General features: G+C 52.9%; 1 protein-coding gene across 1 annotated transcript in view; it reads left to right on the forward strand.

Moving 5' to 3' along the window:
- SNTG2 (syntrophin gamma 2) overlaps nt 1-3830 on the forward strand; it is a 95958-nt gene extending 92128 nt beyond the window's left edge. Inside the window, exon 16 of the mRNA XM_039855034.1 lies at nt 3597-3830. Within this exon, the coding sequence (XP_039710968.1) occupies nt 3597-3728 (132 nt within the window). The 3' untranslated portion in view covers nt 3729-3830. The remainder of the gene's footprint in view (nt 1-3596) is intronic.
- Nucleotides 3831-15315: the final 11485 nt, after the last annotated feature.

Raw genomic sequence — 15315 nt, forward strand, 5'->3', positions numbered from 1 at the left:
ACTAATATTTGCAAAGCGAGAGCATCTGAACCAGAACAGGGGCCACGTGGCACATGCGGTCTGGTTTTGCAGAGAGTCTGTCACTTTTTCCGCCACACATGTCCCAAGAGTCTGTCATGTTGAGAGAAAGTCGGTCCCTTTGGAGCGCGTAGTCACCAGGTGCCTGGTCCAGGGACAGACCCAAGGCCAGTTCCCCCCGCACTGTCCCCATCATTCCTCACAAGGATCACGTCTGTCGCCTCGGGCCGCTCTGTCCCCGTCATTCCTCAGACGGCCCCTGCACAGGTAAAGAGTCTGTCAGTCAGGGGCGGGCTCCTCACCAGATTTTCCACTGAGCCTCACACACCGAACCCCCGAGTCCCTCGTCCCATCTCGGGGACTGACGCGAGGCTTCAAAACGGCGCTGCACGATTTTCTTTCGGTGATGACAGCCGGAGGTTTGACGCGGCGCCAGCGGCGGGCCTCGCTCCCCACCAGTGACGCGGGAAGGTCCCCCGTAGGGTTGGGCCCCCAAGTTCCCGCAGCCCCCCGCCCGCACGGCCCGGCCGGTCTGGTCCGCGAGCCGAGCAGCGGAGCTGGCAGCCTCGCCCCTGCAGCGACACCGCGGGGCCGGCCGGACGTTCGCTGCCACGTCCCCAGGAGCCCAGGCCGTTTCTCTCTCCAGTCGACTTTCTCCTCAGACCTGTGGGAACAGAAACTCCCGTTCGAATGCGACACTTGCTATCGGACAAATCCCGGGGGGCGCCGCTCCGTCCTCAGCATGGCGTGTGCTGTGACTGTCCAGTCTGCTGACGGTTGGACGGACACGCGGTCTTCGAAGTCGCAGTGAGCCCTGAGTTTGCACACAACGTCGGCGTCTGCTCTCGGCCACTCGAGTGGCCGCGTCCTGACTGGGGACAGCTTTGCTGGCGAGGTGGCTGGAGAGTCGTCGGCCGTGGCTGCACCGAAGGCGGCGAAACGCTCACGGGTGCCCGCTCCTCCCGTTTCTGGAAACAGCCAGGACGGGGCCTCACCGCGGTCCCCGGACTTCGGCGCTGCGCGGACCTCATGGCGCGAGCACGCTGCTTTCTGTCGGGGCCTCGGCGGTTCTGCCGAGTGGCTTCGGCCTCAGTGTTTGAGATGAAAATCACGGCTGTTGCGTCCGGGCTGGTGTGTCAGTGCGCGTGGCTGTTCGTCTCCGTCGCAGGCTGTAGCGCTGCTATTGGACGAGGCTCTGGGGACTCGAAAAGCAGCTTCCAGTTTGCACACGCAGAACCAAGACCCAACACACAAGTCGCAGGGGCGTGATGGCCTTTCTGCAAAACGTCCCTCCAACAAGGTCGGTCACTGCTGCTCGGACACACAGCCGCACAGCGAATTAAGTTTGTGTTAGTCTGTGAGAACCTTGTGTATTTCCAAGAACGTCGCTTGCTTTCTCTCTCGTCCAGGGACGACCACAGTGAATGACTCTGGGCACGGCTCTGGCTGTGGGTCGAGCAGGGGGTTCGTCCAGTTCAGCCCAGCTTGGCTTCCGGATTCTGTGGGGCGGGGTTTGAGTGACAAGTGTAGTGATTCCTCGGGAAACTGCTTGAATGTCGCAAAGCTCTCACAGGACGACCCCCAGCACTTTGCACATTCTGCCTGTCAACCCTTAGGAAAAGTCAAAGCAAATCGTCGTTGATCAGGAACAAGCAGCCGGGGTGCAGCTGCGAGGCTGGGCCCTGGTCGCACAGAGCCTAACGCATGTGGGGCGAAGCGAAGGGGCCCCCTTCCCTAGGAGCCACAGGACATGGGGCGGCTCCACGCACAGGGAGCCGGGGTCACCACGTCTCCGCTTCTGTCCCTTCGGAGGGCGTCCCTCTGAGCTGAGCTCGCCCTCCCGCAGGCCCCCTCCGCTGGCAGCAGAGGTCACTTGGCTAGGGCATGAACTTCCTGCTCGTGGCCACGCAGGGGAACAGCTGCTGCCCGAGGACTCGGGGTGTCCGCCTGCATCCCAGAGCCACCCATGAAGGAGCGGCCCAGAGGAAGGCAGGCAGGTGCTGTCCCTGCGTAGGGGCCAGTGGGCTTCGATTGAAAGGAAGTTTTGGGATGTCAAGTCGTGAGTTGCGTAGTTGGGTGGCAGGAAGGACGCCTTCCCCTGGGGTGCCGCCGTCCCTCGTGTGGGGGCCGTGTCCACTTTCCCCCTCCGTCGGCCCCAGAATGAGAAGGCCAGATCCTGCCCCAGAGGTGCTTGAAGGGGCACAGCTGTGGAGCAGACCCGCCGGAGTTTGTCGTCCTTGTCCTTTGAGATGGCACCGCTTTCTTTCTGATGCCACCTCAACGGTTTGGAATAACTACGCTAGAATTTGGACAAGATGTAGCTAATAGGATGTCAATCAAACATCAGTCACCTTCAAAAGAATTTTGTTCTTCGTTATTCTGGAATTTTGTCACGTCAAAGTAGAAGAAAAAGCCAGAGCCGTGCGCTCAGGCTGCCCCCCCGGGGCAGGAGCGGCAGGGCGGCGAGGGTCACGCTTCACCTCCAAGACACCAAGACAGGAGGTCGCCTTTCCCGAGAGGAGCCTGGCCTTAGAACAGTTTGCTTCACTCCTTCCGGCTCATCGCGACTCGCGCGTGTTGACGTGGCGTGGGCACGGCAGTGGGGGCTGCAGGAGGAAGGGTGATGTCCGTTTGCGGCTGCTTTTGCTTTTAAATAGCATTCGGGATCTTTAAAACGGGAGTGAGGGGCCCAGGAGTTTGTAATTTGGAGTATTTGTAATTTTGTTTTCTTATTGGGGCCACCATGATCTCTGAAGGAGACTCACCCCCAGGTATCATTTCTTATTTCTCCTGTCGCTATGGTGTCAGGCTAGGGACGGACTAGGTGACTCATCTGTCCCCCTGCCCCTGGCACTCTGTTCGGAGCTGTTGGGTGTTCAGACAATGGTGGTCTTTGTTACGAAGCACGTGCCCACATGTACACTCATCCGCCTACACACACACACATACCCACACATGCACTCACACTCACCCTCATGCATGGCATGTACACACACACACAGGCACAAATACTCACCCCACACATGCATGTACTCACCCCCACGTACATGCACTGCACACACACACATGCACAGATACACATGCACCCTGCGGGGTACACACTCAGGCACATGTCTGCGCATGCACATGTGGACACACGTGCACACACCAGGGCTAAAGCACGTGATTAGCGCCACTGAATCACGATGCCTTGAGCCCTGCGGCAGCGACATCACCGCTCACTGAGTGGGCCACGCTCCCAGGAGGACCCCAATCAGGTCCCTGCCGACCAGGGCCTTGGACCCGGCATAGACCATGTCGGTTGCCAAAGAGAAGAAATAAGTGTCGAGCTCTGTTAGTGACAGGAAAACAAGGAACTGAGACTAAGTCGGACTAAGTCGCCAGGACACCAGTGCGACATGAAACCCGGTCCATTCGTGTCTGTAGCCGTGTGGGTCACACGACTCGCATCCTCGTCCGGCCTCCCTGACTCCGAGCGTGTTCGCACTCAAGTACCGTTCCTGCTGTCGATAGGTGTAGACTTTGTCACACGTTTTCCTGATATTGACGCACACTCACTTCCTCTGTTTCTCTGGCAGGAACTGGAGTTTGAGGACGTGACAGCTGTCCTGCACTGTGTCCACTCCTTCTTGGCGGCCAAGGTGGCCTCGGTGGACCCCGCTTTCATAGGCAGTCAGAGCATCGCCAGGAAATACACATGCAGCAGCTAACAGCACTCCGTCGAGATATGAGAGTTATTTTCTTAAGAAATGGACCTTTTCTGCACAGTATTGCAACTTTGTATGGTTTTATAATGAGCCTACAGTTGTGATACCAATAAAATCCATCCCTTGTTTCCAGCCATGGTCGTACTTGTGACATCGGCCCCTCTGCACGCTGCGGGCACAGCTGCGGGTGAGGCCCAGCGTCCACGCACTGTACCCCACATCCCTGTCCCTCCAGGTCACGTGAGCCCCTCATCGTCCATGCCCAGATTGCCCCCAAGGTCTCTGCGGGAGGAAGGAGCTTCTCAAGGACAGTTGGTGGCGCCCCTTGTCCTCGAGGAGGCTGAGCAGAGGGCTTACTGGACAGATGAGTAGAAGAAATATGTGGGAAAGGAAATGGGCTTGAATTATTTAATCTTAATATCAAACACTTAAAAATTCTTATATAATAAATAATGCATCACTTAAAAGTCGATATAACGATTTTCCTAGTTCGTGGGGTTTTGTCAGCACTTCAGGCTCTCGGTGTCTCACGTGGCTTATTTATTACCTCTAAGGCCCGCTGTCAGTCTCTGCACCCAAAGCAGCTTGGCAGGCCCTCTTAAATGTCCTCTTAGGGAGGCAGACTGTAGTCGGGAAAAGTCAAGGTCAGGGACTCAGCTTCAAGGCTGTCTGTACAGGAAGAGTGTGAAGCCCTCAGGCAGTAACGCACAAGGGAGTAATTACTGCAGGGGACGCCTCCTGCAACTCCCCGTGCAGCTCCTCCTGGAGAGTGGGTGTGTGACATAACACAAGGTGACCGGGAACTCAGGGCCCGACCGCCCCCAACCCGTCCAGCTGATATTTAGAAAGAAGAAACTGGTTTTGATTATAATGTATCAAACATAAACAAGCAATGGTTTTTATGTTTGAAAATACAGCCTCCTTTATAGAAGATATCTATATATAATATATGAATTATGTATTTTTATATGTAAGATTCCCACTCATGTTTTGATGACTTCCACAGAAGACTCGAACAGGAATAAAGTGAATTTTAAATACTATTCCAAGAGAATGGTGTTCACGGAACATCAAGCAACATTTTTCTTTGCAGATGTTTATTCTCTTATTTTAACTCAAGCTTTAACTCAGATATTAATATCAATATCAATAGAAGTTAGAATTTTATAAAATATTCACCAACTAAGAAAGATAAAGTTAGAAATCTTCCTTTGTCTGGTTCCTCTTCTGGTCTGAATATGTTCGAATATCTCCAAATTTAATGGGTCTTCATTTTCCTCCCTTGTGTCAAAGAGCCTAAACTCACCCAAAAATAGATGCTCAACTGCACTAAAGAGTGAAGAAATTCTGAAGATAATTTTTGTTTGGTTTTCATGAAGAAAATGTAGTTTTAAAAAAAATGTACCTTTCCTGGATAACAATGAAAAGAATAATATTTTTCCAGGAAGAGTCAATACTAAAGTTTACTTTTAATTTGTGTAAATATACAGTTTTTAGAAAGATGCACAACTTCTTTTTAATTAAAAATTAGCAAAAGTCTTTTCTTATGAAAATGGAGCAGGGACCCCTTGCCTTTCCCTTCATGACACCACGACCCCACCACGGCCACCGCATGGGACCGCGGAAGTGCAGCCGACCACGCACACGGAGCCACGTTCCCGTGGGGGTCTCGGCTTGGCTCCTCCGTGTAGACGCTGAATTACGGTCCTGTTCTGAACACGGAACTTGCCAGGGGCGCAGGTGCTGCTCCAGCCGGGCTCTCTGTTGGGGAAACTGGGTCAAGAATGATTTCATTTTGTGCAGGACACACAGCACCCCTAAAATCTTCTCGTTTTTTTTTAAATTAGAAATCGGACCGCCTGCAGGTCCGTGCTATGACCGGAGGCTCGTCCGTGACCGAGGCTGTGTGCGGGCTGTCCACAGGTGACCGCTTCCAACTTGCAGCCCCAGCCTGGGCGCAGGTACATTCTCTGGTTCTAGTCCAGGTGCGGAAACAGAGTGACAGAGGTTGAGCCTCCGCCTAAGGCCATGGTCTGTGGAGCTGGCAATGGGCCAAGGCCCTGGGTCCCCAGCCGTGTCCTGGTCAGTGCTTCATGTGGCACTGAGCCGTCACGGTGTAGGCCAACCCTCTGTGGGAGGCCCAAGGACTCACGCTGTGAGGGTATCCGTGCTCGGCCTTTCCCCCGATTGGAAAACGTCACCATTATCTTGTAAACATGGCCTGTTGCCTTTTGTTTTCTCTTTATGTTTTATGTCACAGTAAATGTCTGTGTCCCTTGTGCAGCTCTTTTCTCCCCTGGGGAAGAAGAATGGCCCGTGAGAGTCGTGAACCTGGTGGAAGAGCAAGTCCACTTGTCGTCGGCCCTTCACATTTGTCCCCTTTGCCTGCGCCCCTGCCATTAGACCAACAGGCTCGTCCCCACACACGTTCAGGATGGCTTGCCGGGGAATGGGGACCCACTTTCAGACCCTTCGTCTCTGACCACGACCACGAGAGGAGCATCACACCCTGTCACAGCGCTCCGAACCGGGTCGCAGCCCTGAGCTCGGCTGAGACCTTCCCCCTGGTCCTGAGCCATGAAGGCTTGGAGGAGGTGTGGACAAGCAGTCGAGCTCCAGGGGTGACGGTAGGCAGGAAGCCCCTCTGTGCCCTTTCCAGGGCAGTGGCTTCAGCGCTGCTGTCACTCGGGGTGATGGGGACAGCTCCTGGAAACACAATGACAGTTGTTCTGAGGATTTAAGATAATAACTGGAAAGTTCCCCTCCAGACACAACAGTGACAACCCTCCTACCCTCCCAGTGTCTGCAGGAAATGACTTTTTTCTGTGTTTAGTTTCTCAGATCTAGTAAAACCACAGGTTTTCCATTTTTTTCAGTTCTAAGTTTTAACAGAAAATTTGAAAATATTTATGCCAAAACGTTGACAAAGGAATTCTGAGAAGTGTGTCATACTTGAAAAGGCGAACCCTTGAATTTGTAGATTTACATTTGAAATAGACACTTAGGAATTTTAAAATCCAAACGAAAAGATCAGTGAGTTTTCTGGTTCTTTTAATTTTCAAATTTAAAAAGAAAACGTTACCATGAAAGACATCGCATTCATTCCTTTGATGATGTGTTGCTCAGGCTGATTTTAAAACGAAGGAAGGAATAGGACGGTCGCTGAAGTGCACGTGGGCACGCTCAGCGGGGCACGCTCAGCGGGTGGGTCAGGCAACACCTCGGGACGGTTCACAGCATCTACATCCTTCGTGTGAAACATATTCAGAGTCAGGAATCAGTATGTCCTTATACGAATTGCTCAGACTTCCCATTCTAAAATTTGTTCCTGCTTTCTGTCAAAGCTGCACGCTAACCACAGCTCTACCTGATTCCGTTGCTTTCAATGAATATACCTCACTTTCAAAATACAGTAGGAGTTAAGTTACGTAAGATTTGGCTGACCTTTGTACCTTTTTGTCCCTGCAGAAGGTTAGGACAGTAGCCATTTGGGTAAACAAATTTTTCAGTCCCGCATAGTGAATTGTCACTCATTCTGGAAAGTAAGGCTGTGACAGTCTTTCATTCAAGACCCCTTGGTGTCCCTGGAGTGTGTTGCCTTGCACACTCCAGGTGTTGGATGGGTACTCACTGGGTGTGGCCTCTGTGGGCTCACACGACGTCCTAATCCTGAGAACAGGAGATGAGGGGGGCACCGTGCCTTCTCCGAGGGTTCAACAATCCATTAATTACAACAAGCTTGATTGGTGGGCGTGAGCGGGTGCCGGGGGGCGGAGTCACGGCGCCGTCACGCTCTGCCCCGGAAGTGCTCCCCCGCGGGCGACCCGACCCGGAAGCGCCGGCCGCGCGTCGTCCCCCGCCAAGCGCCGGGCTGTGGCAGGGGGCCGCCCAGGGCGGGAGGCCGGCGGCCCACAGGGCCTTGGGAGCCACCCCGGACGCCCACCCTGTAAGTCCGTTTTCACAAATACGCGTTCGCTTCCGTGCAGATGTGAGGTTTTCTTCAATTAATTTGTTTCTGCTACTTCGGGACGCGGCTCGTTCGGTTTTCGGCGGCGCTGCTACCCCTGTTGTGCGCGTTACCGCACCCAGTCCTCACGGCCATTCATGCGCGGACATTAATGCCCCTTGTCCACGTGCCAGAGAGGCGGAAACCCGGCGAGGAAAGGCGGCGGGCCCTGGGCCCTGCCGTGAGCCGCCACAGAGTGGACCAGACGCAGGGCCGGCGACCTGGCCGTGGACGGAGGCCGGAAACAGTCCGCCACTTTGCCGCCGGGTGCAGCGCTCCCGCCGCGTTGACCAAACACTCCCTGGCGTCGCCGGGACCCAGAGCGGAGGGGACCTCGGCCCCTGCCCTTTGGGCCCTCCCTGCAGAGAGGACAGACACATGGATCGCCAGGAAAGCGTGGGGGAGCCTCGGCACAGCCCAGCAGATGGTGTCACGGGGCGCAGAGGGGACCCCTAAAGCCCACACATGTCGGCGGAGGCGCCTCTGCCCTGTGCGCGGGGGAGTGGGCAGGTGAGCAGAATGGAGGCCGCGGATCAGGAGGCCGAGCTCATAGGAAAGGGCTGTGGATTGTGGTCTGGCAGAGGGACAGGTTTCTCTGTCCCCGCATTTTTCCTGCCTCCCTATGTTCGTTTCTATGTGTTAGGTCGGGCTGCTGTGTCTCCGGTCTTAGAGTGGCCTTATGTAGTAGGTGTCCTGAGGGACCTAGGGGCCCAGTCTCCCTGGTCACCTGAGCCAGGTGCTCCAGGTATGCCCCTTATGTGGGTCGCGTGCCCTCCTGCTGTAGTTGAGTCTTGCTTGCTGTTCGCATGTCAGTGGGAGGGATCGACCCTCGGGCTGATTGTGAGGACGCGGGGTGACCAATGGAGGTCACCATGCTTTACAGGGGCTGACCCCACGGAGCAGGATTCTCTTTAGCAGGGCTCTGGTGCCTTCTCATTTTGCCCTTTGGGTGTGTTGTCCGTGGAGGTGGACAGGTGGTGCTCCGGCTCAGTCAGAAGCCTCCTGGGAGGGGCACTGCAGCAGGCCAAGTTCAGCCACAGACTGTGCCTTGCCTGGGGCCACCTGGCGGGAGCCACTAAGTAATCCGCAGATGACCTCCACCTGCACTGGTCTTGGAGGTGCCTAGAAGAGGCCAAGTCACAATCGCAGGCCGGCTGCCACTAATCCCGGGCTGGGGGCTGCTCAGCAAGAGTCACAGGGCACTCTGAGGCCAGATGCTGCCTATTTAGGGTTTGTGAACCTTTGAGAGATGTTAGGAAAGTCCGCAGCATAAGCCAAGACAGGCCATTTGTGTCGAAAAGCCACTGGAGGTGGCTTAAGTGGGCCGCACATTGGGAGGGACAGGGTCTCAGGTCATCACCTGGGCAGGGTGAGTGATGTTAATGAGGTTGATGGGCCCACCTGTGCATGCAGGAGGAAGCAGGAGGGCTGAACAAAAAACAGTGGATTCTGCCAGTACTTCTCTCTGTGAGGAAGCTGTCCTTCCAGCCCTCACCCTGAAGCCAGGCAACACAGTCCCTCCCATATGTCCCTGGCACCTTTTGAGTCGCTGCCCCAGTGCTGAAGCTCAGAGAGAGTGAGTCTATCACCAGTAAGTCTGCACAGGCCCTTTAAGAGGACGCCTGTGACTCCCACAGCCCTCTGTGTCACTCAGCCACCATCCCTGCTGGTTTTCACAGCCAGAGGTTGTGAAGACTTCTCAGGCACAGGAACCCTGGGCTGGGGAGCCTGGTGTGGGCCCAAGTCCCTTGCTCCTCCGGGGGGCCTCTGCAGCCAAGACATCCCTCCCAATTCTCAGCCACCACACGCAGATGTGTGACCAGCTCATTCCATGTCCCTGCCCCTCCTACCAGTCTCGAGGTGGCCTCTCCTGTGTGTCCCCAGTTGAAGGACTTCGGTAAAGCTCAGATGATTCTCAGTGAAGATTGTTCTGTAGTTTAGTTTTGATTCTGATGTGGTCATGGGAGGAGGCAAGCCCGACATTAACCTGCTCTTGCCATCTTGACTAGTGGAAAACCATGTCTTTTTTCCTCCCTACTTTGAGTGACTTCCCACAGTAATTGCTTTAATATTTTGTCCAGAATTTATAATTGCTTTTCTTCCTGTAGGACCTGTTCGTTATTTTTATTTTTTAGCCATCTCCCCACCCCCTATGTTTTTGGCAACCATCAATTTGTTCTCTGTATCTGTGGGTTTGTTTCTGTTTTGTTTACTCTTTGTTTTGTTTTTTTTTTACATTCCACATGTAAGTGAAACCATGTGGTATTTATTTTTCTCTGTCTAACTGATTTCATTAACATAATATCTTCTAGGTCCATCCATATTGTCACAGGATTTTGTATTTTTATGGCTGAATACTATTCCATTGTCTGTATGCACCACCTTTTCTTTATCCAGTTGTGTACTGATGAACACCCAGGTTGCTTCCAAATCTTGGCTATTGTAATCAATGCTGTAGTGAACATAGGGGTGCATATGTCTCTTTGAATTAGTGGAGATTTTGGATAAATACCCAGAATTGAAATTGCTGGGTTATTTGGCAGTTCTAGTTTTAATTTTTTGAGGACTCTCCATACTGTTTTCCATAGCGGCTGCACCAATTTGCCACCCATAGTGTATGAGGGTCCCATTTTCTTCACTTTCTCTCCAACATTTGCTGTTTGTTTGTTGATGTATTGATCATGGCCATTCTGATAGGAGTGAGGTGATAGCTTATTGTGGTTTTGACTTGTGTTTCCCTGATGATTAGTGATGTTGAGCATCTTTTCATGTCTGCTTGCCATCTGTATGTCTTCTTTGGAAAAATGTCTATTTAGTCCATCTGTCCATTTTTATTTATGAAATTCAAATACAGGATGACAAGTAATTTTTTTAAATGCTTGCCAAAACCTTGAAGAAAAGTATCAAAGATACTAAATTCAAGTAAAAATGTACTGAGCATGAACCCTGCATGCCTGGGGCATAGGTGTGGGACATTCACCGTACCTAGGAAGACCACACGGGCTGAGGTAAATCAGCACTGGTTTACTACACAAGTAGAAGACTGATTCATTCACACAACGTGGCTTGCAGCATTCTATCGAATGTGGCCGACTGTCACAGTACAGAACACAAATGATGCTCTGGGAGGCAGCCTAACTTTGGACTAATCTGTGCGCTCTCACCCTGGTCTTTCATTTTCTTAGAAGAAACAATGTTCTGGAACCCAGTTGTGGTTTGAAAAAAATAAAGTGTTTTTTGTTCTGTTTTGTTTTTTTTTTTTTTTTTTGCAAGTAGATCAAATCAATACAAAGTGGTCATGGGGCACTTAGCTTCAGTGAGCCTGTGAGTGGCTCTCACTGCTAGAAGCGTCTAGAAGCTTCCAGCACATCTGATAGATTGTGTGGATTTAGGAGGTGTTGCCTCCAGTGTGGTGCTTAGCTGTACTGCTGCAAGTCACCCCTCCAGGGGATAGTGTCGCCTCGGCCAACAGACCGACCCCCACCCCAGGTAGGCTTCCATACTCAGCACCCACCGGGCGGATATTCTAGGATGTACTTTAAATGAACACACAGCACGTGATGCTTTAGGGAGGTCTCCTGTGTGTTTTACCGCAACCACAAAGCTGCGGCATGCACACTCCACTGGCCGAACTGCCACCCATTCCAGGCGGGAACATCGCATTTGGCTCGTGGGGCCAGGACCTCCGGCAGACAGGCTGTGAGATGTGCCGGTTTAAATCTATTTAAAGTTAAGACCAGTAAAACAGCTCTATTTGACTCACTACTGAAGTCTTTGCCAGCGTATTGTTTCAACCACATTCACAAATGTGAGAGTAGACAACATTTTGTGTCTACCAGTACCAGTAAAATCACTTTTCCCTTTTACTTTGAAAGGGGGGTTTATTTTATATACAAATATTTTCAGTACATAGCATTCAGTACATTTTCATTAAATTGAATAAGTGGGAATGCACATTTTAACTCCTTTTCTTATGCATTATTAAGTACTTCACGTACATTATAATGGGTTAAGTAATAAGAGGTAAATAAAGATAGCTCTCTGCCCCCTGCCCTTTGATGAGAAGAACTTTGTGGCCATGTTAGTCCATGATGAGACAATTGGGAAAGAGTGAAACATTTAATACGGCAGTTGGTGATAATTGCTATGGAGGAAAACAACGTGGTTTTTATTTCTCTTTGTGATGGGGTGGTAGTTGTCACTCTAGACCATGCTGGCGAGTGTCACTTGGGCCACCCCTCCCAGCCCCACACGCATGGACTTTCGTTTCCGTCCTCTTATGGCACTGGATCGTCTCTGCTGCTTTAGCGTGCCTCATACGTATAGAAAACTGATTTATTTTTGAAATGCTGTTTAAAATTGTTGGGGAGACTCCTGGGTTATAGAAAACACACAAAGTTAACCAGTTATTACTTGAAAGCCAAAAATATTTTGACGCTCTATTTTATGTGTGTCGTTGTGTGTGTGAAACCGTGCAGGTTAAGTGATGAAAATGTCAGTGGCCTCCCTTCTCGGCGACACCAGTGCGTGCTTTTACTGCAGGTGTGACTTTATTCAAGAATTTTATCAGCAAGAATTGAATGTAAACTCTACGTGGAGTCTTTCTCATGTCTTGGCAAGTCACTCATTAATGACTAAGCCTAGAGGAGATTTTTTTTTAAAAAATTTCTTTCATTTTTTACAAAAAGAATGTATATTGGTTACTTTCTAATCATGCAGCCTTGTGGCAAAAATTTCAAGCCCTATTAAAAGTCCTTCTTTCCCTCACCCCTCCTCACACCTCAAAATGACCGTGGCCCGTGCCCTGCGTGGCTTTCCAGCTGGGCGGTGGGCGGCGGGTCTGGAAGCGTCGTCCTCGTCCTTGACATCCTGAGAGCTGCTTGCACAGTGTGATGAGGGGGCGTGTTTTCATGCCTGACTATGAATAATGAAACGGCCACTGCTACATCTGGTGCCAGGAGACGGGAGTAGAGGGGGCCCCTCTGTTGGGACCCAGTGGCGGTGAGAATCTTGCTGTCACTTACTGGAGCCTCTTATGGGCTGAATTGTGTCCCTTCAAAATTCATACATTGAAGCTCTAACCCCCAGCACCATGGAATGTGTTCGAAGACAAGATTTTCCAAAAGTGAGTTACAGTGCGTCTTCCAGGTGGGCCCTAATCCAGTCTAATGGGTGTGTTTGTGAGAACACAGACACACACAGAGGGACCCTGTGGGGATGCAGGGAGAAGGTGGCCATCTACACACACAAAGGGACACACCGTGGGGACACAGGGAGAAGTGGTCGTCTGCACACCAGGGAGGGAGACGCCAGGAGGAACCAGCCTGCCGACGCCTCCATCTCCGACTCCCGGCCCCGAGAACTGTGGGAAGACAAACGTCCGCTTTTTAGGGCCCTCTGTGGGGTTTATTATGGCACCTGAGGAAACTCACACAGCACCCTGTCCTGCCTTCCAGGAGGGTTCAGGGTGGCTTCCGTATTTAGTCCTATGGAACTTATCATGGAAAGGTGTAGGGTCCTTGTTTACATTTCAGAGTTAAGTTCACACCACGAGTTTCCCGCTCATTCTCTATAATTTAATCTCATAATGATCCAATCAGTTCTTTAAATGTGCCACCCATTCATTCATTCACTGATTCGTTCATTCATTCTACCCACCCACGACCCACTCACCATCCACTGACCCACCCGCCCACCCTCGTGGGAAAGCGGACATCAAGCCTCATGACCTGAAGTCACAGAATACTTCATCTGGACGTGGAGCGGAGGCGCATATTGCGGGCTCGGGGAGACCCCCGAAAATGAGCCGAATGCTCTTCGGCGCCACCATCCGCTCAGAGGCCTGTGGGCTCCCACAGCGGTGCTTTATCTGTCTCCCGTGGCATTTATTACCCGTGAGCCGGCTGCAGGCCGGCCGAGCAGACAGGTTCCTTTGCGTATCTGTTACCTTAGCAAAAGCCACGTGTTTTCTTCCTCTCTTTTTTAAAGTGGAACATTTAGTTATGAAAAATCTTCCAGCCAGTTCCCTTTTCCAGACTGGCTCCACGCAGTCAGTTAAATCGCGTGGCGCTTCAGGAAGCCATGTGGCTTTTTGTTCATCGACTACCGGTGTTCTGGACGCGGCGTACAAACCCGAGTCATCAGAAGGTGGAACAAAGCAGGCGAGCACCGCGCCCCCCAGCACCCGTCAGCATTCCCCCGTGGCAGGTTACAGTCGCTTAAAAGGACGGTGTGCTCGTCCGGAACCGGCCCCGTCAGGACAGGCTGTGAGTGGGGACCGCACGGCACCAATGTGGAGTAAGGTCCGGTTTCCATGCACTTGTCGTGCGTCTGCTCAGGCGGGTGAGGCTCTGAGTCCTCTTCTGAGCGCGTGGGTGGCTTGTGAATCGGAAACTCCTAGAAGGCTCAGTGGAACGAGGAGGGTCACCCTCCACAGAGCACCCACGCAGCTCCCTCCTGTCTGCTGACGCCCGCATCACCAGTGTCCTGCTACCGACCCGGGGAGGCCACTCGACCTCGGGGCCTGTGCCCTCTGTGCAGAGCCAACACAAGGTGCCGGGAGGCAGCGTGTCAGTGGACAGAGGCTGCGTCGCTGTGCGTCACCTGCAGGCATTTCTACTGAGACAACAAAGCACTGACAGCAGCGCAGTCAGGTCACCGCTGTCCCATCGTCACTGCCCGTGAAATCGCCAGCCGTCGACAGGGCTGATGCCCACCGCGTTGGCCAGTGAGTTCCACCTGGCTCTCGTCAGTCATCTGGGGAGGAAGCCGCACGCGGTCCCAGAACTGATGCGACACGAGCTACCTGCGGGCTCGTCACCAACCCTCAGACAGCAAACGTAGCTGGTGGGCTTGTCGGCCATTCACCTTAAAACGAAGACTCAGAACGCACGCAGGGTTAGTGACGTGACTCTGGAGGGGGGTGGGGCGTCCCCCTCACGTTGCCCCCAAGGCCACCCTCCTCTCAGCCCAGGGACTGAAGCAAAGCCTCAGGCGGGATGGTGGGTGGGTGGAGGGGCTCGAAGTCACGGCCAGCCGGAACCACAGCGCTAGTTTTAGAACAGAAACTTCCAGCGTGTCGCTCGCTGTGTCCCACAGTCCTTACAGATGTAAGTGGGCGGGACACAGGAAAATGCGAGTGGCAAGAGGCCCTTTCAGTGGCACAAACTCCAGCGAGGCCCCACTCTGTCTCTTTCCTTGGTGGGAAGGTTTGCAGCGTCTACACTACACATGCGTCTCCACCCTACAAAAGCGAGGTCGGAGAGTTTAAAAGCCGGGGAGCTGACCCCTCGCGGAGCATGTGGCTCCTTGGCAGGCAGCACCCCTAGGCCGCGGCTGGGTCCCGAGGACAGGCCTGGCTTCCTGTCCTTCTCCTGCTGCAGCACTGGCCCTCGACCCGGGGCCACCTCGGCCTGGACCTCCGGCCACTGTCCGTCGCCTGGGGACCCCGTCCCACATCTCTGAGCCCCGCCTCTGCACACCGGCAGTGACGTGGCCTTCCTACTCCCCTGAGCCAAGTCAGGGGACGTGCACTATCGGCGCAGCACCCGTGACGGGAGTCGGCCTCTGCTGTGTTGTGACTGC

This window comes from Pteropus medius, unplaced genomic scaffold (assembly GCF_902729225.1).
Source record: "Pteropus medius unplaced genomic scaffold, Ma_sr-lr_union100, whole genome shotgun sequence".
NCBI classification, from domain to species: Eukaryota; Metazoa; Chordata; class Mammalia; order Chiroptera; family Pteropodidae; genus Pteropus; species Pteropus medius.